The 23,210-nt window shown below is 44.0% G+C and overlaps 1 protein-coding gene across 1 annotated transcript in view; it reads right to left on the reverse strand.

Annotated features, from left to right (window-relative positions):
• SMC1A (structural maintenance of chromosomes 1A) overlaps nucleotides 1-23,210 on the reverse strand; it is a 40,392-nt gene that overhangs the window by 6,044 nt on the left and 11,138 nt on the right. Inside the window, exons 10-24 of the mRNA XM_002926787.4 lie at nucleotides 22,439-22,624; nucleotides 22,168-22,347; nucleotides 21,907-22,053; nucleotides 21,672-21,809; nucleotides 20,747-20,863; nucleotides 20,535-20,641; nucleotides 17,005-17,146; nucleotides 14,841-14,986; nucleotides 14,597-14,750; nucleotides 13,438-13,548; nucleotides 2,854-3,010; nucleotides 2,237-2,391; nucleotides 1,964-2,115; nucleotides 768-837; nucleotides 374-484 (exon numbers count right to left, since the gene is read on the reverse strand). Coding sequence (XP_002926833.1) covers nucleotides 374-484; nucleotides 768-837; nucleotides 1,964-2,115; nucleotides 2,237-2,391; nucleotides 2,854-3,010; nucleotides 13,438-13,548; nucleotides 14,597-14,750; nucleotides 14,841-14,986; nucleotides 17,005-17,146; nucleotides 20,535-20,641; nucleotides 20,747-20,863; nucleotides 21,672-21,809; nucleotides 21,907-22,053; nucleotides 22,168-22,347; nucleotides 22,439-22,624 — 2,073 coding nt within the window. The remainder of the gene's footprint in view (nucleotides 1-373; nucleotides 485-767; nucleotides 838-1,963; nucleotides 2,116-2,236; nucleotides 2,392-2,853; nucleotides 3,011-13,437; nucleotides 13,549-14,596; nucleotides 14,751-14,840; nucleotides 14,987-17,004; nucleotides 17,147-20,534; nucleotides 20,642-20,746; nucleotides 20,864-21,671; nucleotides 21,810-21,906; nucleotides 22,054-22,167; nucleotides 22,348-22,438; nucleotides 22,625-23,210) is intronic.

Raw genomic sequence — 23,210 nt, forward strand, 5'->3', positions numbered from 1 at the left:
CGCCCCAGGACCGGGGGCCTCAAACCCTCCTCCCTACATACCTGCCCAAAGCCCAGGCAATGGTTCTCTCTGGGTGTGAGAGGATGTGCTCGGTCCCATGTGCCTTCTCTCCCTGCCTACCTCTGCATTCTCCTCCTTTTCTCTGCTGTCTGGATGCCTCTGCCTGGCCTTTCCACCTGTCCCCAGACGCAATAGCCCTGCCCAGCTGGGCCGGCTAAGCCTCTAGGGCAGGGCTCCAACAAGCCCAGATGGCTGTTCAGGACCTAAGTCCCTATGCTCCCCCGCCCCCCTGGCCCTCCACTGCAGCCTTCCCTTCCTGCCCTGGGGAGTCAGGCAGGGAGTGGGACTGGCTCCTGAGCCAGGCCCGCCCTACCTCGGGGTAGACTCCAATGAGGCTCTCAGCCTTGGTGTAGAACTCCTCCTTGAGAGAGATGACGATGGCCTGGAAGTTGCAAGTCGACTGCTCCTTGATGTAATTTGCCACCTGTGGGAGGGGCCGCCAGGCACTTAGCAGGGCTGAAGCCCTAATACTCCCTTGTGTTTTCCAGTCAGAACCAGAGGCAGAGGGGTGGGGTAAGGGGTGGAGGATAGGGGGAAGAGAGGCTGAGAGGCCACTGACTAGCACGGCGTGGATGGATGACCCTGGGCCCAGCCTCCCGGGCACAGAAAGCAGGCAGCAGGAACGGCTAGAGCACACTCAGTTGCTCCCTGAAACCCAGCCCCAACCTAGGGGCCTCCCTCCCGGGCCCCACTTTCCTTGCACCCACCTTGCCAATGTTGGTGTTATCCAGGGCAGCATCGATCTCATCCAGGACGAAGAAGGGGGCTGGCTTGTAGCTGGGAGGGAACCAGTAGGTGAGCTGACACTGATGGGGGCAGGGGTGGGGCAGCATAGCCCCACGGCCCATCACACAGGCCAGCATCCCCCTCCATTTCTTCAGAGACTAAAAAACCCAGGTCTTAATGTTGCCTGAGCCCCAGAAGGCCAGTTTACCAACTGAACCCTCCTGTGCAATCCAACCTTGTGCTCTAGGATCCTAAAGAACCAGGAGAAGACATGGTTCTCTCCAGAGCTTCCAGACCAGCTGGGGAAATAAAGCTGTCCTAGGCTCTGACCACACTGTCCAAGCTACCTGGAGGTCTACCCCACCCACCTGCTCCATGTTGTGGCTTCCTGCCTCTCGGCACATGCGGCATCCTCTGCCTAGAATGCCTCCTGGTGTTTTGGCTAACTTTTACTCATCCTTTGCATTTCCTGCTCAAGTGTTACCTGCCCGTGAAAGCCCTTCCTGGCCACCCACACCCTCCCCCGCATCGGGTTGGTGTCCCTCCTCTGTGCATCCACAGAACACACACTCACCCGGTTACGACACTTAGCTTACTGTTTACACATCTGGCTTTCACTAGACCATGAGCTCCTCAAGGACAGAGACCATGTCTGACACATCTGTGTCCCTAATCCCCCAACAGAGTCTGGTACAGAGCAGCCCTCAAGAAATGCTTGCTGAATGACGCTGTACAATCAAGTATTAGGTTGTGGGGGTCAGATTCAAGTACTACTGGCATTCAGGAGGGGGAGGTCAGGGTATACCACAGTTGGTCAAAGCAGGCTTCCTAGAGGAACAGGAGGAGGAAAATGAGATGTGAAGGCGTGGTGATGGTCAAGCTAGATTTGCATAGAAAGGACTAATTAGCTAGCAACCATGTAAGCAAAAGCCTGGTGGTGGGACTGAATACATGCAGGGGCCAGTGAGGGCATGCTGAGTGGATGAGGGTGGATGGGAAAGACAGGTCCAGGAAACCAAGGCCAGATGTGCTGTAGTAGGTAGGGAAACAGGGACGCAATCCAGATTCCACCAGAACATCTTCACCTCTGCAGATCTCTGCATGTCCTTGGGCCCCAGAGCCTCTGGTGGCCTCAGTTCAGTCTCTCCGTCAACTGCCCTGGGAGGAGCAGCCTTACCTGTGGATGGCAAAGAGCAAGGCCAGAGCTGCCACTGTTTTCTCCCCCCCTGACAAGTTGTCCATAGGCCGGAAACGTTTGCCAGGAGCCACACAGTTGTAGTTGATGCCATCCAGGTAGGGCTCCTCGGGGTTCTCGGGGCCCAGGAATGCCTAAGGAGAAGGCAGATGGGTCAGAATCTGGGTTGGGGTCTAGATGAGGACGGGGACAGGAAGCCTAAAGGGAAGGGCAACGAGATGGTGGGGGCTAGCTGGGTAAGGGACTCCAGCCTACCTGAGCACTGCTGTTGCGGGATAGGGCCTTGTAGATCTCATCGATGTTGGTGGCCACAGATTCAAAACAAGCATTGAAGCGGTCAAAGCGCTCTTTCTTGATCTGTTCGAATGCCTGCTTGGCTTTCTTGGCTCGCTTTCGGGCTGCCTCAAACTCTGCCGCGAGGGAAAGACAGGTGATCCCTCAGTGCCCAGGCTCTGCCAAGGCTGAGGACCACGCCCTGGCAAGAATGACCTGTAAATGACAATCCACAGGGCAGGGACATCCCAAAGGGAGAGGAATGTCTGGGGAAGGCCCCAAGAAAATGGCCCCACAACCACTCATAACCATCACGCCGGCCACATAGCACAAAGGAAGAAATGTGGGCTTGGAGCCACACAAACATGTATTCTACCCTGGGCTCAACCAGCAACCAGCTGTGCAACCTTGGGTAGGCCATTCACCCTCTCTGAACCTCAGCAGTTTTCTACTGTATAAAACAGGTGTGATAACTAACCCCTACTATTTAGGGCTCTTGGGAGTTTCCAGAAAGCACATAAAAATGGGAGCTGCTCTTGCCATAACTCCAGCTTTCTGTCTTCACCTTAGACAGTAAAAGTAAAAGGGAAAAATCTTACCGTCTGAGGTCTCCTGGAACTTGTCTCGGACACTTTCCAGCTTCTCCATGGCTTTCATATTCGGTGCAGCAATACGCTGGAGTACACTTTGCTGCTCATTCAGCTTCTGCTGCAGTGTGTTCATCTCCTGTTTGATCTCCTCCTCAGCCTGGGCATCCTGTAAACCCCAGGCCCAATGACATCAAGAAGGGCCAGGTCCCTGAGCTCAGGCCCCCACAACAGACGCTCCAAGCAGCATGACCTAAGCACTTGCTCCCATGCAGAAGGCAGGTTCTTCTTCCCTAGCTCGGCTCCCTCACCAGGTCCTACCTACAGTAACCATTCCCACCATCTCTGGAAATTACAGGCTTATGCCACTTTCTCATCTCTAGCCCTTCCCCCAGGCCCTGCCCACCTCTCTCTCAGGAGGAGCAGCTGGTGGTGTCCCTCTCTGGCTCTCAGCCCAGGCCATAAGCCAGCACCATCCCAGGGTGACCTAGAGGCTCCCACACAGGCTGGTCTGGACTCCACCTACAGCTCCATAATGAATAAGGCAACTCACGTTTTCTGCTCAGATCACCACATCTGAGCAAATTCCATTTAAGTTTGGTTTTAGGTCTTATGGATATTGCAATGCATGTCTGGGCTTGTACCTTTCTGCCACTTTTAGTCAATAAATATTTACTGAATGCCTTCCAAATGCCAGGCACTGGGGCCCTCATATCCTGTAAGCCATGGTTCCTATGCTTACTGAGCTCATGGACTAACAGAGGAAGGCATATATGTAAACAATCAGAACACTGTACAGTGAATAGCAAAACAACGATAAACAGATGGTGTTGGGTCAGCACATAAGAAGGGCACGTAACTCAGACTCTGGGGCTAGGGAAGGCTTCCAGGAATATGTTTAAGCTCAGGCCTACAGGATGAATAGTGAGGACAGAGAGAACAAACAGTCTATGCAGACAGAAGCATCACATGCAAAATCAAGGATTTGTTCATGGTTCATTCAAGGACATCAAAGCAATTCAAAAAAGTAATCAATTTTAATAAATTTCAAAGGCCAAAAAAAGGGACAATTCAGTATGGCAATAATAGCAACTGTGTGCGTGCACATGTGGTGCACGCACGCTGGGGAAAGAGGCAAGGCTGGAGATGTGCAGAAGCCCAATGATTAAGGGCCTTTTAAGTCTTGTAAGAAGTCTCGACTTTATCCCAAGGCAGGGGAGACACCACTGAATGACTCCAAGCACAGGAAGGACATGAATACACACAAATGTATACATAAATATATATATTTTAGAAAAGCCCTTCTACAGATCTCTATATACTGTTATGAAGTGGTCTCTTGGATAGGTTATAAGCGAAATATGCAAGGTACATAATAGAATGCTATTTTTTTTTTATCTAAGACAAGGAATAGGAGTATATTTACATACAAATATACTGGTATTTTTAAAATACAACAACAACAAAAGGACAATCCTAAAACTAATTAAAATGATTACACACAGAGGAAGGGAGGCAAAGGGGACAAGAAAGAAAGTTTCATGTACTTTGTATTATACTTTTGGTTTTAGAACCATATAAAGATTTTACAGAATTATCAAAAAAAATTAAATCGAAGTGTGAAAACCACAGGGCCAAGAAACTGTTGGGAACAAGGTATTCACAAGATACCAAAGAATCCCCCTGAAGATTACTTACTACTTACAAAGGTAAGAAATCTGGCGATTGATACCTTAACTGAAGATCAAACTTAACATCATGAATAGTGGGATATGCTCACATGACGTACCTCCTGGCACGATGCAATACAGAGCACACAGCATCAGCAATGAGATGGTCTGGCCAAAAAATTACTTAACCCAAATCCATCAAGCCTCCAGACTAGATCAAACTTCCAATTTATAGCAAACACAAGGGTAGGTGGAACAAATGAAGCAATAATGAAAGGAAACAAACATATCCATAACATATCCATTCAAGACAACACAGACTCTTCAAAAGATCAGTGTCATGAAATAAGGAAAAAAGAAACTAAAAAGATAGAATACCCAAAAGCAATACATAAATCTTGACTGGATCGTAGTTTAAAACAAACAATTATAAAAAAAACTTTTGGAACAACCGAGAAAATGTGAATATGGGCAGGATAGTAGATATGAAATTATCATTAATTTTAAGTGTAATACGGGATTGTGGTTACGGAGCAAAATCCCTTGTTCTTAGTGTGAAGTATTTAGCCTTCAAATGGTTCAGCAAAAACAAAAAATGTGTAGTGTGGAAGGAGGAAATCGAGAGAGAGAGAGAGAGAGAGAGAAAACTGGAAAAATATCCATTGGTGAATCTACAGTGAAAGGTAGTGGTTCACTGTACTGTACTTTCAATTTTTCTGTAGGTTAGAAAATTTTCAAAATAAAGTTGGAAAAAATTACATCAAAATGCAAAAATGAACAACCCCCTTAAAAATGGAAAATTAAACAAAGAAACATGACAATATATTAAGCTGGTTAAACACTCAGAGAATTCTTTCAAATAACTTTAAGATACAGGAACATGGCCGTACATGCCCAATAAGCTATTAGCTTAATGGCAAAAAGGACCTCAAGGAAATCTTCAATAGCATTCAATAATCAAGTTGTTACTAATAATACCTCATTGTGATTTTCGAACTATTATATACAGAATAGAATAAAATAAATATGTTATTATGTTAGTGTTGCTAGGAACAAAGATTTTCAGCAAGAATAACTGGGGAGGGGGCGCCTGGGTGGCACAGCGGTTAAGCGTCTGCCTTCGGCTCAGGGCGTGATCCCGGCGTTATGGGATCGGGCCACATCAGGCTCCTCCACTATGAGCCTGCTTCTTCCTCTCCCACTCCCCCTGCTTGTGTTCCCTCTCTCGCTGGCTGTCTCTATCTCTGTTAAATAAATAAATAAAATCTTTAAAAAAAAAAAAAAAGAATAACTGGGGAGACTCAAAGATACAATCAATGATGTTAAACTGTGAAAATTAAAATTTCAATTGAAGTATCAATATGAACTCACGATACATTTTTCCTTCAAAATAAAAAAATGCATCTTGTAGCCCAGTCTACTGAAACACTCTAGAAGCACTGGGCAACCCAGCAGTCATGAGCACTCGGGTATTCAGATGGTAGTTGCTAAGCCAGCATTTCCCACTAAAAGAAGTCAGAGCTTCTCAGAGAAATGGCTAATGCCAGATCTTGGGAAATGTTAAGGATGAGCCTGGACATACCAGAAAGCAGGGAAGACATAGAAGACTGTAAGAGTTGTGTCAAAATGATTCAGAAGTCACCTTGAATGGGTTCCCACCAGCCAAAGATGCAACAATTTGATCAACAATAACAACCACAACAGAGTACAACTCATCTCATGTGTTTAAAATCGGTAAGTTCAAAATGATACAATAAAACAACTCAGTGAACCAATCTTGAGAATGTCAGAGAACCAGCTCATTATGTTATAAACTAGTAAATGAAAGAATCTAGTACGTATATATCCACCTTTCCTATACAAACTGTACTGCCGGGTAACCAAATGATTGATAAGAGGAAATCTCTCTTTACAGTATTCCAGTTAATAAAGAAACGACAGAGTAAGAAGATCACCATTTTGCAACCACAGACAAATTAATCAATCTAGGCAACAACCACCACAGCTGAAAACCATGCAAAAAGAACCATAACCAGACATTACCAGCCTCCTGATGGATGTTAACAACGTCACTTATGAGGTAGTCTTGACCAAAACAAACCCCCAAACTTGAATCTAATCAAACCTCTAGATCTGAGCTGTCCAATAGGGTAGCCATAAGCCCACAAGTGACTACTGATTTTAATGATTGTTGACTGATTTAAAAACTGATACTCAACTTAGTTACTAGAAAACTTTTAAGTATATCTGGAACAAACTTGGGTATGTGGTTCTTTTTTTCTACTGTGAAGTTTAAGATAGCTAAATACAGATCAAATATATCTAAGGAAAATATAGAATCTAAATTGAGATGTGCTGGAAGCATAAATACTGTATTTTCAAGACTCAGTACAAAGAGACTGCCAAATATCACATCAATAATTTTTATGTGTTTACACACTGAAATAATTTTTGGAAATAATGGGTTAAGCAAAAATACAGCATTAAAATTAATTTTACTTTTTAAAATATGACATGTGGGGGCGCCTGGGTGGCACAGCGGTTAAGCATCTGCCTTCGGCTCAGGGCGTGATCCCGGCGTTATGGGATCGAGCCCCACATCAGGCTCCTCTGCTATGAGCCTGCTTCTTCCTCTCCCACTCCCCCTGCTTGTGTTCTCTCTCTCGCTGGCTGTCTCTATCTGTCGAATAAATAAATAAAATCTTTTAAAAAAAAATATGACATGTGGGTCAGATTATAACTCTGTTTAACAGCACTGACCTAACTACCCACTTATAGGAACTACAGGGGACACCAGAACTATTTTTGTGCTTTGTTCTGGGGGAATATTAAAACAAATCATAGGACACAGGGGCGCCTGGGTGGCTTGGTTGAGCGTCTGACTCTTAGTTTCAGCTCAGGTGATGGTCTCAGGGTCATGGGATCGAGCCCCACATCGGGCTCTGCACTCAGCGCCAAGTCCACTTGTCCCTCTCCCTCCCCATCTGCCCCTCCCTCTGCTCAAAAGCATGCACACACTCTCTCTTAAATAATCTTAAAAAAAAATCATAGGATACAATCAACAAAGTACAGAATGTAGAAAATCCTTCAAGAGAAATGAACCAATTTCTTCAAAAACAAAAAATACTTCAAAGAAAAATAAAAACTGAGGGACATCTTATACAGTAGTCCCCTCATCTATGGGGGTACATTCTAAGAACCCCAGTCGATGTCTAAACCCATGGACAGTGCCAAACCCTACATGCTGTGTTTTTTCCTACACATACATACCTACAATAAAGCTTAATTTACAAATTAGGCACTGTAAAAGATTAACAGCAATAATACAATAGACCAATCATAACAATATACTGTAATAAAAGTTCCATGAATGGTCTCACTCTCAAACTATCTTATTGTGCTATACTCACTCTTCTTCTTGGGATGATGTGAGATGATTAAAAACACCTACATGATGAGATGAAATAAGGTGAATGACGTAGGCACTGTGACATAGCACCAGGTAGGCTACTACTGACGTTCTGACAATAGGTCAGGAGGAGGATCATCTACTTCCCATGGTTGACCATGGGTAACTGAAACCATGGAAACTGAAGACACAGACAAGGGGGAACTACCATAGATGAAATGAGATTTAAGAAACATACCAACCAACCACCTCACACCAGTCAGAATGGGTAAAATTAACAAGTCAGGAAACGACAGATGCTGGTGAGGATGTGGAAAAAGGGGAACCCTCCTACACTGTTGGTAGGAATGCAAGTTGATGTAGCCCCTCTGAAAAATAGTACGGAGGTTCCTCAAAAAGTTGAAAATAGAGCTACCCTACGACCCAGCTATTGCACTACTGGGTATTTACCCCGAAGATATAAATGCAGTGATCCAAAGGGACACTTGTACCCCAATGATTACAGCAGCAATGTCTAGAATAGCTGGAAAAACTATGGAAAGAGCCCAGATGTCCATCAACACATGAATGGATAAAGAAGAGGTGGCATATATATACAATGGAATATTACACAGCCATCAAAAATTGAAACTTTGCCATTTGCAATGACATGGGTAGAACAAGAGGGTATTATGCTAAGCAAAATAAGTCAATCAGAGAAAGACAATTACCATATGATCTCACTGATATGTGGACTTTAAGAAACAAAATAGGATCATAGGGGAAGAGAGGAAAAAATAAAACAAGGCAAAACCATAGAGGGAGACAAACCATGAGAGACTCTTAATCATAAGAAACAGGGGTGCCTGGGTGGCTCAGGCGGTTAAGTGTCTGCCTTCAGCTCAGGTCATGACCCCAGGGTCCTGGGATCAAGCCCCACATCGGACTCTCTGCTCACTGGGGAGCCGGCTTCTCCCTCTCCCTCTGCCTGCTGCTCCCCCTGCTTGTGCTCTCTCTCAAATAAGTAAGTAAAATCTTTAAAAAAAATCATAAGAAACAAACTGAGGGTTGCTGGAGGGAAGGAGGAGGGAGGGATGGGTTAACTGGGTGATGGACATTAAGGAGGGCATGTGATGTAATGAGCACTGGGTATTATATAAGACTGCAGAATCACAGGCCTGTACCGCTGAAACCAGTAATTAACATTATATGTTAATTAATTTAAATTTTTAAAAAGTTAAAAAAAAAAGACATATCGACCAATCACTGTATTGATCATCTATTTATCTATATCATCTTATTTGACTCCCAATTCAAGCAAGCAAACTGTGTGTGTGCATGACAATCAGGGAAATGTGAATACTAATCATAATACTAATAATAAAGAATTATTTTATAATATATAGCTCCAATATTAAGGAATTATTGGGTTTTTGGTATGATAACGATTCTAAATATTTTTAGGAATTATCTCTTTTAGAGATACATTCTGAAATATTTACAAATGAAATGGGATGATGTCCAGAATTTGCAGCTGGCCCTTGAACAAGGGGGTTGGGGCATCGGTCCGCAGCACAGCCAAAAATCCACTTATATATTAACTTGTGACTCCTGCAAAGCTTAATTACTAATAGCCTACTGTTGACTGGAAGCATTACCAATAACATAAATAGTGATTAACACATACTATAAAGAAAATGTAATTAAGAAAATCCATTTACAGTACTGTATTTACTGAAGGAAATCTATGTATAAGTGGACCCGCACAGTTCAAACCCCTGTTGTTTAAGGTCTGACTGACTGTATTTTTAAATATTCCAGGGGTGGGGACAGAAGAGGAAGTGGATGGGGTGCACATAAAACAAGTTTGGCCATGAGCTGATAACTGTTGAAATTGGTGATGCCTACCCAAGATAGCACTGTGCTATTTTACTTTTGAATGTGAAATTTTCTATAATAAAAATGTAAAAATAGGGGCGCCTGGGTGGCGCAGTCGTTAAGCATCTGCCCTCGGCTCAGGGCGTGATCTCAGCGTTCTGGGATCGAGCCCCACATCGGGCTCCTCCACTGGGAGCCTGCTTCTTCCTCTCCCACTCCCCCTGCGTGTTCCCTCTCTCACCGGCTGTCTCTCTATGTCAAATTAATAAATAAGTAAATCTTAAAAAATAAAAAAATAAATAATTAAAAAAAAATGTAAAAATAAGAACAACAAAAATCAACTCCAAGTGGCTCCTACTCAACAAGGATGGGACAATATGAACATCAAGAAGAAAAATGACTCCAGGGGCGCCTGGGTGGCATAGCGGTTAAGCGTCTGCCTTCGGCTCAGGGCGTGATCCCGGCGTTATGGGATCGAGCCCCACATCAGGCTCCTCTGCTATGAGCCTGCTTCTTCCTCTCCCACTCCCCCCTGCTTGTGTTCCCTCTCTCGCTGGCTGTCTCTATCTCTGTCAAATAAATAAATAAAAATCTTAAAAAAAAAAGTTCTATACATCTAACAACTCATGACCTTCCCCTAAAAAAAAAAAAAAGAAAGAAAAATGACTCCAATAGAGTCATCAGAATACATTCAAACAGTTAAGTTTATAATAAATACAAATTAAAAACCTCACTGGTCATCTTTAAAGGTTACAAGGACAACTGCCTCATTCTAAAGGCTGTTAAATAAAGGAAAAGAATGAAGCATTTATCCTACCTTTTCTGTACTGGCTGTATTTCAAGGGAACCAAATAGTTAATATGGGAAAATTCTTTTTAGAATTCCAATAAACAAATGGAGGAGGAATGGAAGAATTAGGAAATCACCATTTTGCAACCCTTGACAGAGCCAGGCAATGATGATTAAGAGCTGCTAAAACCGGGGTGCCTGGGTGGCTTAGTCAGTTAAGTGTCCAACTCTTGATTTCAGCTCAGGTTGTGATCTCATGGTCCTGAGACTGAGCCAGACATTGGGCTCTGTGCTCAGTGGGGAGTCTACTTGGGATTCTCTCTCTCCCTGTCCTGCTGACCCCCTCCAACCCCAACTCACACGTGCATGCTCTCTCTCAAATAAATAAAAAAATAAAAATAAAATTAAGAAAAAAAAAGAGCTGCTAAAACCAACTTGTGAAAGGCTGACAGGGAACTTTATAAAAATTGATAGGCTAACAACACCTGAACCTGGTGATCATGATTATTTTTCTCTTAATTTTATATTATGTAAATTTAAACGCAGAGAATAACATAATGCACCCCCATGTACTTATTACCCAGCTTCAAAAATTATCAACTCATGGCCAATACTCTGCCATCTATACTCAATTCCTTTCTATCTTCAACTATTCTAAAGCAAATCTCAGATATACCACTTCATCCACAAATACTTCAGTATGTACCTCTAAAATGGTTTCTGAATCTCAGCACTATTGACATTTTGGACCAGATGACTCACTGCTGTGAGGGCTGTCCTTTGTGCACTCTAAGATGTTTAGCAGCATCCCTTGTATCTACCTACGAGACACCGTCAGTAACCAATTATGACAAGTGGATGTCATGCAAGTTGTCTCCAAACATTACCAAATGCCCCCTGGGGAGGCAAAACCCATGCAACCATTGAGAACCACTGTTATAAAAGATAAGGATACTTAAAAAATAAAGCCACAATACCATCATCTCGCCTAAAAATATTAATAGCAATTTCTGAACATCATAAATTTTTTGGTCAGTGTTCAAATTATCCTGATTGTTTTGTAAAAAAAAAAAAAAAAATTCTTCACAGGTTTTTCAAAGCAGGTTTCAAATAAGGTACACACACTGAAATTGGCTGATCTGTCCCCTAAGTCTCGTTTAATGGATAAATTCCCCTTCCTCTCTTTGCAATGGATTCACAGAAATGCCACATGTTCCAGTTGGTTGATTTGTCTCTTACAGCCAATAAAAATTTTCCCTCTCTGTTTAGTTTCTTTCCTCTCATTTATCCGTCAAAGAGACCAGGCCCATGGTTTCCCACAGTCTGGATTTAGCTAACTGCATCCCTGTGTTTTTATTTAACACGTTCCTCTGGCACTGGTGTTTCATATAATGCTATAAAAGCTTAATCAGATCCTTGTTTGAGTTTTTGACAAGAATATTTCACAGGTAATGTTGAACACTGACCAAAGTTAGTACAAAGATCGAAATGACATTCAATGTCAACTGATGCAACGCAAAAAAAGTTCACAAGTAGACAGCACCGCCTATGATATATTTCTGCCAAAAATAAACAAAAAATGAACCAAATCCAATCAAACCCTAGATTTAAGTACAGTTTACAGGAAATACAGGGAATGGAAGAACACGTTAGATAACATCACAGGACATAATCAGCCAAATTCAGAATGTAGAAAATTGTACACGACCAATGACCCAGTTTCTTCCATAAATAGGTATAAAAAAATAAAAAGGGTTAAGGAAATGGTACAGACTTTTAACATATGAACTTCCCTTGAATCCTGATTTAAATACAGACTATGTTTTTTTAAAAAAATGGTATTTATGGGATATTTGTGCAAATCTAAACGTTTATTGAATATTAGATGATATTGCAGTTAGTCTTCAAATTTTTTTGGTATGATACTGTTATGTTTTTTAAAATGACCTTCTTTCTAGAGATATATGTTGAGGTAATTATGAATGAAATGTTACCCAGAATTTGATTTAAAAAATGCCAACGGGAAAGGGAAGGGTACAGAAAACAAGATACCATATGTTGCTAATTGTTGAAGCTGGGTGATGGGTACTAGCGTTCATTATATTATTCTACTTCTCTGTATGTTTGAAATTTTCCACAATTAAGATTTCTTTAAAAAAATCAAGTCCCCCTGGCTATAAGGATGGACAGGAAAGCATCAGGAAGTGTTTAGGAGGTTCCTGCAGTAGGCCATGTGAGAGCTGAAATGGCCTGTACTAGAGAGACAGTGGAAACAGAAAAAAAGTAGAATTCAACAGATATTTAGGAGGCAAAATGGATAGGGCTTGGTAATTCAACGAATATGCAAAGTGAGAGAGGGAGTTGAGGATGAGGCACAGATTTTTGGTTTCAATCTGTGGCTGGCACCAAGGAGAAAGGGCAGATTTGGGAAAGGCTGGGGTCTGAGGTACCCGTGGAGCATAGCACACATGGCAGCTGAGGCCAAGGGAGTAAAAAAGATACCCAGAATGCGAGAATGCCAAAAGTGAGAAGGGAAGAGTGGCTGGGACAGAGCGCCAAGGAACACCCAAGGCCCATCTGCTCACTGTAAAGGAGCACACCCTTTGTGTGTGCATCTGGGCTGAGATGTGTACATGTGTGGAAGGGGAAGACTGGCAGCAGGCAGGGACAGGGGTAACTGAGGGTGGTCGTGGAAGATGCGTCTGTGTCTGTGTGTGCACAGGTTAGGGGAGATCCTAAATCACAACTCCCTCCCTTCCTTGCCAGCCTGCCCCTCTTTCCAGCCATGGTCTCCATGGGGCCCCCGGGGGGGGGCTGACTCTCCCTTTGAACAGCTGGGAGGATGTCGCCACCCCCGTGGCTGATCCTCACCTTTAGATCTTCACACAGGTCACCGTAGTCAATCTCAATCAGGGCCTCTCGTGCATAGATGCTCGAAGTTCGCTGGGAACCACTCACTGAATCCTCCCCCTGGGAGCTACCCTGCAATGGTGAGAGGGAGAATCCAATGGAGCACAATAGCCATAGAATGCCCCTCTAAAAGGGGGCTGGGGGGGGTGTCCTCTGCAGTCTTCAAAGTCTTTGCGAAGCATCTTGCTAGAGCACCTGTGGCAGGACAGCAGTTCTGAAGGCACAAAGACCTCAGTTCAAAATTGGGCTTTACCACTGATCCTGGGCAAGTCATGCTGTCAGATCCTGACACCAGAAGCCTGATTTAAACACACAAACCCTCAACTGTAACATGGGATACTGCCTGCCTGGCAGGGCTGTGTTTAGGATTAGAAGTAATTATGTCACATGTTACCATGCTGCCTGACACATTTCTGGTGTTCAAAATATTTTGCTGAATTAAACCAAAATGCTATTTGGGAAGAGGGAGGGAGAAAGACATGTGGGGCGGAGATACATGCCCAGGTCTAAGACAGATATATGCAAACCTCTCCTCAGTTAATGTTCCCACCCCTTGCTACCAATCTTCGCCTTCAGTGCGTAAAATGCCTTGGCTCCTCTATTGGCTAGTGTCCCTCCCTTTCCTATGACTAAGCCTGTCACCTCTGCATTGCTGATGTCCCTTACCCAACCCTCTCCTGGCCAACCTCCCTCACTGCAGCTCGGCCATCATCTCTCAGGTCTCCCAGCTTCCGTCTTCCTTTGCTCTTGGCTAGTGTCCCTCAACTGCCACTCTTAGCAATATCCAACACCTGCTGGAGCTTTTAGCTCAAGTCCCTAAGGTTACAGAATGATTTCATCTTTTCCTGGCTTCCCTCCCTCACCTCCCTACTGACATCCAGCACTACCCCCAACTCAACTTCCCTTCCATACCAAGGCTATTGCCTTTCCCCTGCCTGCCTTCACAGCCTCACCCTGTCTCATCTCCCCTGAATCCCTCCTTATGTCCCCCCACCACCCCTGCCTACCATCCTTTTCTCTCTCTCCCTCTCCCCCTCCCACCCTGGTCACTTTCATCCCCTACCCCTGGTTAATGCTGTTCATTGCCCACTCCCACCACCAGCCCTGATCTGATACTTACCTCTTCCTGACTAATGTCATCCATGGTGCCCTTAGACAGTGGCAACTTGATATCCTGCATCTTGCAAGCCTGTAGCAGGTTGTGGCGGTCACTGCGTTTCTGTTCCAGCTTGGTCTCAATGGCTGTTACCTCCTTCTGTAAATGGGTCATTTCCCTAAAAGGTCCAGGTAGAGAGGTGAGATCCAAATCCAGCAGGCTGCTTGCTCTACCTAGGTCCCCCAACCCCAGGCCTGAACCCACTCACTTGTTGGCGCCCCCCAGTTTCTTACGAATCTCCTCCATCTCATGATTCTTGTCATTCACCTCCGACTTCTTGGCCAGGTGCTGATTCTTCAGGTCTTGTAGCTGGGCCATGGTCTCATCTATGATCTTCATGTGTCTTTGCTCCTCCTGGTTCCAGCAGGGGGAACAGGACAAGAAGCGAACGTTTTCCTCATCTCCTCTAAGGATCTTTTCCCTTTGCCCCCACCCTCCCCACCTGGCAGAAGGAGCCTCCAAGGTGTGTCAGAGCCTCTCTTCAGAAAGCTCTGCTTTCACATACCACCATCACCCTTTAGGTGTCTTTTTATCTTTTTTCAAATTTGGTTGCCCCCCCCCCTTACACAAGTTGCCTGACGTAGAAAAGTGCAAGAACTAAAACAGTATCAAGTAGGAAGAAAAAAATCACTCGTAATCCCACCAGCCAGAGACAACCAATTAACATTTTAGCCTATTTCTTCCTAATACTACTTACGGACAGCTCTACAGAGTTGAGACTAGATTGTAATTAAAACTCTATATTCTCAATGTTATATTTGAGCATCTTTTCCATATTAAAATTACTGTCATGGGCAATATAACATCAATGTTTAAAAAAAAAAAACCCACACAAACAATATTGTGTACTTTCTATGAGTACACCAACATGAATGTACAAGTATTTAAGTAAACACCTATAAGATCTGGAAGAATACCCAGGGATTAGCTCCAGGAAGAGGAAAGGGAGTGGCATTGAGAGTGGTCAGTCAAGGGGATTGTAGTCTTATTTAATAGATCTGATTTTTTTAAAGGAAGAACGTTTGGTTTTCATTTTGATCTTAAAGTCACTTAAAGGGGACATATCTGCCACTTCCTCCCAAATGGCTCATAAAAATAATATGCATATACAGACAATGCAGAAGCAAATATGGCATGTCAGTGATTGACGAATCTTGGTGGCAGGTAGGTGGGAGTTCTCTGTAGTAGTCTTGCCACTTTCTGCTAAGTTTCAAATGATTTCAAAATAAAAAGTCAAAAAGTCATAGAAAGAGGATTCTGGATCATCTTGCTGTCCACTTACTCCTGCCCAATCTGCATTTGCATTTAAGGTTCCAGTGACAGCAAAGAGGACTACTTTAATTATCAGGGTTTAATGAAAACACATGCATGCACACACACGCAACAATAACAAACATAGGCAAACATAAAAGTCAAATGATATGCTTAAGCCAAGTGAGGAGGATCAAATCACCTCAGAAGGGGATGCTGTAAGAAGAACAAAGGTTTCACAGGAATTTAAAGAGGAGAAAGAATGTGGGAAAAGTGAGTCGTCAGACAATACCCAGTGACACAGGCAAGCTCGACTCGAACAGCCATGGCCGTCAGCAGCACAGGAAAAGGGACTCAGTTTCAGCAAAACACCATCATCTGCTGTGCTAAATTAATGTGGTTAATTATAAAAATTAATTTGTAAGTTTGTCCTGGCTTTTTGGTGAAGTGCTCTAAGCATGTATATTTGTGTGTATTTAACGTTAAGGATTTTTTAAGCCAACACTAAAGATCTTAGGTCTTTAAATGGGGTCCATGTATTACTAAAATTTGAAGACCATTAAACTATGCAAATACATATATGAACATAGCATAATTTGCTAAACTACTAATTCCCAGAGAACACTGGACAGTTTCCAATATGGAACTATAAATGTTTGTAATAAACATCAACCTCCGTGCATGAAGCTGTGCCAGCATTTTGGATTTCCTCAGGTATTACTAAGCAGGGATAAATATATCCTGAAGACTCTTGATGGATGGTACCATATGGCATAAGAATGCTGGTCTTGTACATCGTGGCCAGTATTAATCATCAGGTTGTTGTTTTTTTTTTTAAATCTCGGGTAATGTGATAGGAAACAAATTACATCTGATTGTTGCTTTAATTTGCATTTCTTTGACTTCTAATAAGGCTAAATTATGTGTATGTGTTTACAGGCTATTTGAATCATCTTGAACTGTTTGTGCCTCTTACTCATTTTTTTTTCCTATTTAGGTCTTGGTATTTCCTTATTTCAATGGGGCTTTATAAATTATGGATATTACCCTTCTGTCTATCATATCTCTTCCAATTTTTCCTCCCAGATTTTAGTATGTCTTTTCATGCTCTCCCTCCTTACCTTCTTGAGCTTTTCTATCTCATTTTCATCCTTTTTCACTGTCTGCTCCCACATGTGTACTTTATCCTGGTCCTCTTTCAGTTGGTTCTTTTCAAAATCCAACTGGATGCCCAAGCGAGTCTTCTGATTCTCAAACTCCAAACTGTGGGGAGAGACGAGAACTAGGTCCAGGACGCAGGGATCCAGTTACTACTGAATTTCAGTCACCACTCAACTCATCTCTCCACATCCACATAAAACCATTCCCTGAAGTTGGAGAACTAAGTCCCTCAGCCTAGCCTTGTGGATATGGCACAAAGCAGGGGAGATCGGGCCAAACTCCACTAATCCCCCTTTATACCCTGGAAGACTTCAGAGCCCTCCCAAGTTCCTAGGAGGCACAAAAAGGTCACCTGAACCCACCAGCTATGATAATTCCTATTTATTAAGTTTCTGTGTACTTTACATAATTACCTCTAATCCTCTAATTAATAGTTCCACAGGTAAGCATTATTATCCTAATTTTACAAATAAAGAAACATGGGCCAAGAGGTAAAAGACCTTGCCCAAGGCCACACAGCTAGTAAATGGGCACATGTGAGACTGGAAGCCAGGTCTAACACCAAAATCCAGGCTCCTTCTCCCATCGCACCATCGCAATATAATGTGGTGGGAAGAGGTCTGGGGGTGCCTGGGTGGCTCAGTTGGTTAAGGGACTGCCTACAGCTCAGGTCATGATCCCAGCGTCCTGAGATCAAGCCCCGCATTCGGCTCCCTGCTCAGCAGGGGAGTCTGCTTCTTTCCCTCCCCCTGCTCATGCTCTCTCACTCTCTCTTTCAAATAAATAGATAAAATCTTAAAAAAAAAAAAAAAAAAGAGGTCAGGCATCCAAACCCTGCCATTTACTAGTAGTGTAATCTCAGGCAAGTTAGTTATACTCTCCACACCTCTGTCTCCTCACGTGTAAAACAGAAATAATAATAGTACTTACCTCAGAGTTATTGGGAGATTTTTTTAATGAATTAATACGCATCAAGTCCTTAGAAGCATGCCAGACACACAGTAAGTACTTAATTTTAGTTACCATCATTATTGAGAGGTATACTGGCTGCATTCTCTTCATATTTGCTCACGGGCTTTGACTCTTTCCAACTACCACCCCCCCAACACACCCGTATCCCAGAACCTTCAAGGAGCAGAGCTTGGGTAGTTAAAAAAAAAAAAAGAAAAAAAAAAAGCATGGAGAAGATACTAGATTTCTGCTATTGCCCTGCTTCCCCTCTCTTCAGAAACTCAGAGTATGTAACCAGCATCCGGATACTAGCAGGCCAGGTAGGGCTAATTTCCAACTGCCTCCCCACTCCCCCAGTATGGTGTGACAGATGCTGCCAGATGTCACACTAGCAGCTTAAACCTATTAGTCACTATAATCCAAATGGAATGTAATTAAGTCTGTAATTTTGAGCTATGCAATTTTAAGTCCAATCTCCTAAGCATGACTCATAAAGCCCTCTGTGATCTGGCCCCTGCTGACCTGTCCACCACCCCCGTCTTCCTCCTGACCCCATTTTTATGCTCCAGACATTCAAAACTACTTAGTTTCCAGTACAAGGCATACTGTCTCACATCTCTGAGCATGCTGTTCTCACTGCCTGGAACTCCCTTCCGTCTGCTGCTCAGCTGGCTAAGTCCTACTCACTCTACAGACATCTAGTTCATCACTCTTTGTTCTGTAAAAGCTTTCCTGACAGTTGTGAACAGGTTCTTCATTTCTATTGCACTTTTCTGGGCTTTCTCCCTTTTTGGTGCAGTTAATTATATCCCACAGTTCATTACACACTGATGTTCGCTGTCTGTGCAAGACCCTTGTCTCCTTTGGCTCAATCCCTGATTTCCACTCCCATTATCTTCCCTATGGTGAGTATGCACTCCAAAGTGACATACGTGTATACAGACATACATATATAGCCTTAAGAATGCATGTCCTTGTAAAATATGCTTGTTTTTAAATTTACACAAACACAGTGTTATAAATTTATCCATGTTACTGCCTATAAATCCAGTTCCTGCTTCGAACTGCAACACAATATTGCATAGTCTGTATTTTCATCACATTTAATTTATATTTTCCCCGACTGATGGCTGTCCATATTGCCACCAACATCCTACTACCACAAATAATGCCAAGACAGACAAACCTGAATGTGTCTCTTTGTGACCCTGTGGCAAGACTCTCTCTGAGATATATACCCAGGAATGGCTTTGCTAAGTCACAGAGCTTATGTAGTCTTATTTTCACCAAATACTGCTAGACTGTTTTAATTTGTATTTCTCTGATTAGGAACAAGACTGAATATCAATTTGTAGTTATCAGCCATGCGTGCTTCTCCTTTCGTGAAATGCTAACTACATCCTCTGTCCATTTCTCTATTGGGTCTCTTGTTCCTCTTGAAGTTCTCTAAATGTTTCCTCTGTATTTTCTATGTACCCCAAGTATAGCATCAAGGACACTGCTCTGAAATTGTTGATCTACTTGTCTGTCTCCCTAATTATTCCATAACTCCCTGAGGACAGGGACAGTCTTCAATTCCATTCTATATCCCTGGAACCTGGCTTGGGGGTAGGAAGGCAATGAATATTTACTATATGGGCCATGGGCTACATGAACTGAAGACTGAGGTCCAGGGGGTGACCTCTTTCAGAGACTGTGTCACATTCATCCGTCTTACCCTGATCTCCCCACCAATACCTAGCACAGGACAACTTGGTACAACATAGGTACTCAAGAAAAGCTTGTTAAATGAATGAATAAACTAAAGAGGGGAAGAGAAGAGAAACTGTTGCTTTGTTCTTACTATTCTTCCAACCTAGAACTTCATTCCTCCCCAACCCCTCCCCACTGCTTATCAGGAAAATGACAATAATAAAAGCTAGCATTTACTACTCTTAGTTAGGTGCTAAGTATTATGCTAAATGCTTTAGAACGACTAGTTCATCTGATCTGCTCAATAATACCATGAGCTAGGCATCGGTATCAACCCACTTTACAGATGAAGAAACTGGGGCTCAGAGAGAGAGAGGTTGAGTCACTCACTGCCCAAGATAACAAGCTGGGGAGCTGTGATTCTAACCTAGGTAAACCACGTTTAAAGCTGGCACTCTTGGGATGCCTGGGTGGCTCAGTGGGTTAAGCATCTGCCTTCAGCTCAGGTCATGATCCCAGGGTCCTGGGCTTGAGACCCAAATAGGGCTCCTTGCTCAGCGGGGAGCCTGCTTCTCCCTCTGCCACTCCCCCTGCTTGTGCGGGCACGTGCACATGCTCTCTCCGACATAATAAATTAAATAAAATAAAAAATAAAGATGGCACTCTTAACCACAAGACTATGCCGCACTGCCTCCCTCATGTCCCTGTTCTATAAAGCTGACCTACAGTAAACACCCATCGTTCTAAGAGCTGCTCCCTGTCTTATGATGCCATGTGATTTCCCAGGATATCAGGCTGGGGGCTCGAAGGCAGCCCCCAGTCCTCTTGTACCTATACTTCCACTCACCGCTTCTTGGCAATTTCATTCTGCCGCTTCACCTTCTCTTCCTCAAACTCCCGGATGTTGCGCACACCAATCTCCCGACAAAACTCTTCAAACACCTCATCCTCTACCTGAGGAGAGAAGTGAGGGAGGGCAAAGGTCCTCTGGGTCAGAGTGTTGCTGCCAGCCCCGTCCTGCCCCACTGCATATGCTGGCATGGTTTAGACCCTACCAACCTGGTTCATCTTTTCTTTCAAGTCTTTCATTTCCCTCTCACGGCTCTGGATGATCCTCTTGATATCATTAATGCGAGGCCCAAAGTTGGCTAGCTCACTCTCCAGTTTGGACTTTTCCTGCAGGGAACAGGGTTGAGGGGAAAAAAGAGACCAGGCTCCTTGAAGGAAAGAGCCACTCTGAGCACACTAGCCCCTGGAGAGGAAGAGCTAGCTCTCCACACGCTGAGAAAACTTGGCTTAGAACTGCCCAGTAAAGGTTCCACCATCACACAGCTTCCTCCCTGGCCTCCAGTCGGCCAGCTTCAATTCACAGGGCTGGGCACACAATAAACATCGTCAATTATAGGTCCACACTCCCTTATCTATAACCCTTGGAATTCAGACTTTTTGATTTAAAAAAAAGGTAAAAGGATATTTATACTACATCTTACATAATGCTTCCAGGTTGGTCTCGGGAAGCACCCCATGATCAAGCACATTAACACACCTAGAAGAACTCCCACCCGCAGAGACTAAAATGCCTGTACTTACTTTCAGTTCACATTCCGAAACAGCTCAAATATCTGCTGAATGAATGATGCTAATAATAGCATCTAATATTTACTGAGCACTTACTGGGTTCGAGGAACCAGTCTAAGTACTTTACATGTATGCGTTCATTCAATCTTTGTAAAAATGATACAAAACAGGTGATAATTCTAACTCCCATTTTACAAATAGATGAAAACCTGATACCGACACATTAAGTAAGTTGCCTCCCACCCTACAGAGTTGAGATCTAAAGCCCTGGCTGGCTGACTGCTACACTCAGTTCCCTGAAGCAGGCTGGGAGGAGGGAAATGGGACAAGTTCCCACCCCCAGAGAAACCTCATCCAGGAATGTGAGGGTGGGCTTTGGAGGACAGGGATGAAGGCTAGGCCCCACCTGTAGATTCAGAGCTAGATGTCGTGTCTTGGTCTGTTCCAGGTCACTCTGCGAGTACTTGAGCCGCATCTGCAGTCCATGGGCCTGAGACTGCACCTGACGTAGCTCTGCCTCTTTCCGCTTCGCCTTCATCTGCTCCTGAAATCGACGAGAGAAGGGGTAGGGGATAAGAAAGGGACTGGCCGGCCTAGCCTTAGGACTCCAACCCCCAGGGACGGTGCTGCCTTTGACTTACTTTCAGCTCCTCTGTCAACCGCTCCTTCTTTTCTTTCAACTTATCTACTGCTTTCTCGTCCCAGCGCCGAGCCTTGGCCTTTAAGTCACTGGCCCCACCAGAGATCACCCCTGACTTCTGGAACAGGGTCCCATCCAGTGCCACTGTCTACACAGAGTAGGGAAAACAGAGAAAAAAAGGGGGAGAAGATGAATAGAAGAATCTCCAATACTAATGTGGACAAGGGCTCTCCAGCTCCAGTGTGGACAAGGGAATCCATACCTTGTGACGCTGGTGGCCTCCAAAGGCAATGCGGCGAGCATCCTCCACATTGTCACAGACGAGGGCATTGCCACAAGCATACTGCAGGGCCTTTTTGATGTGGGGTGGCTCATAGCGAATCACATCAATCACCAGCTTGGCCCCCTTCAGTTCCCGGAGTTTCTCATCTGTAGGTTTCACCTATGGAACCAGCTCAGTAAGTGGCAGAAAATGGAAGGCTAGGAGGAGGGGCCCTCTCACACTGCCCTGACCCCATCCCAACCAGCCTCACCTCCAGGTAGTCAAGAGGCAAGAAGGTCTCAGGCTCCCCACGCTGTTCTTTGATGTACTGAATACAGTCCCGGCCTGTCTTCTCAGAGTCCACGATAATAGCATCCATGTTCTTGCCCAAAACTTTGGTTACAGCAATCTGATACTTTTTTTGTGTGGGCTGACAGAGGTCAATGAGCCGGCCATACTGAGGAAAGTCAGAAGAGAAAATTGAAGCATGAGGCTTCTGGAAACTGGCTCAAGAACCCCAATTCCCAGCTCAGAAAGTGGCAGACCAAAATCTGTGTGAGGAACACGGCTTCCATGTTATGGAGGAAAAGCCTACTCTGGACCCAAAGCAACGATCATTTTAGTCAACCCTGAACCCCAAAAGCATCTTTCTAAACCTCACTTTTACCATTTCACAGACCACTGCTGCCCCAGGCTCTATGTCAGATACCTCATATACATTACCTCAAATTCTCACAAGCACCCAGCAAAATAAATCTTTTTCCAGCTCACGTCCCCATGCCCTCTAAACCAATCGTGGTTCCCTAAGAACTATCAAAGGTAAGATCTTCAAGGGCAGGGAATGAGCCTAATTCATCCTTATAAACTTCCCAGCAGTGTCTAGAGGACAGATCAGGAAATATTTGTGGAAACAAATTAAGATGAACCCAGCGATGGAATTACAGCAATAAAGAGATAATATTCAGGGAACCTGGAAACTCAAGATTTGGTTCAAGAGGCCAAGAGCTCTGATAAAGCCAATGATGTCCCTATAAGCAAACGAA

This window comes from Ailuropoda melanoleuca, chromosome X, assembly GCF_002007445.2.
Source record: "Ailuropoda melanoleuca isolate Jingjing chromosome X, ASM200744v2, whole genome shotgun sequence".
NCBI classification, from domain to species: Eukaryota; Metazoa; Chordata; class Mammalia; order Carnivora; family Ursidae; genus Ailuropoda; species Ailuropoda melanoleuca.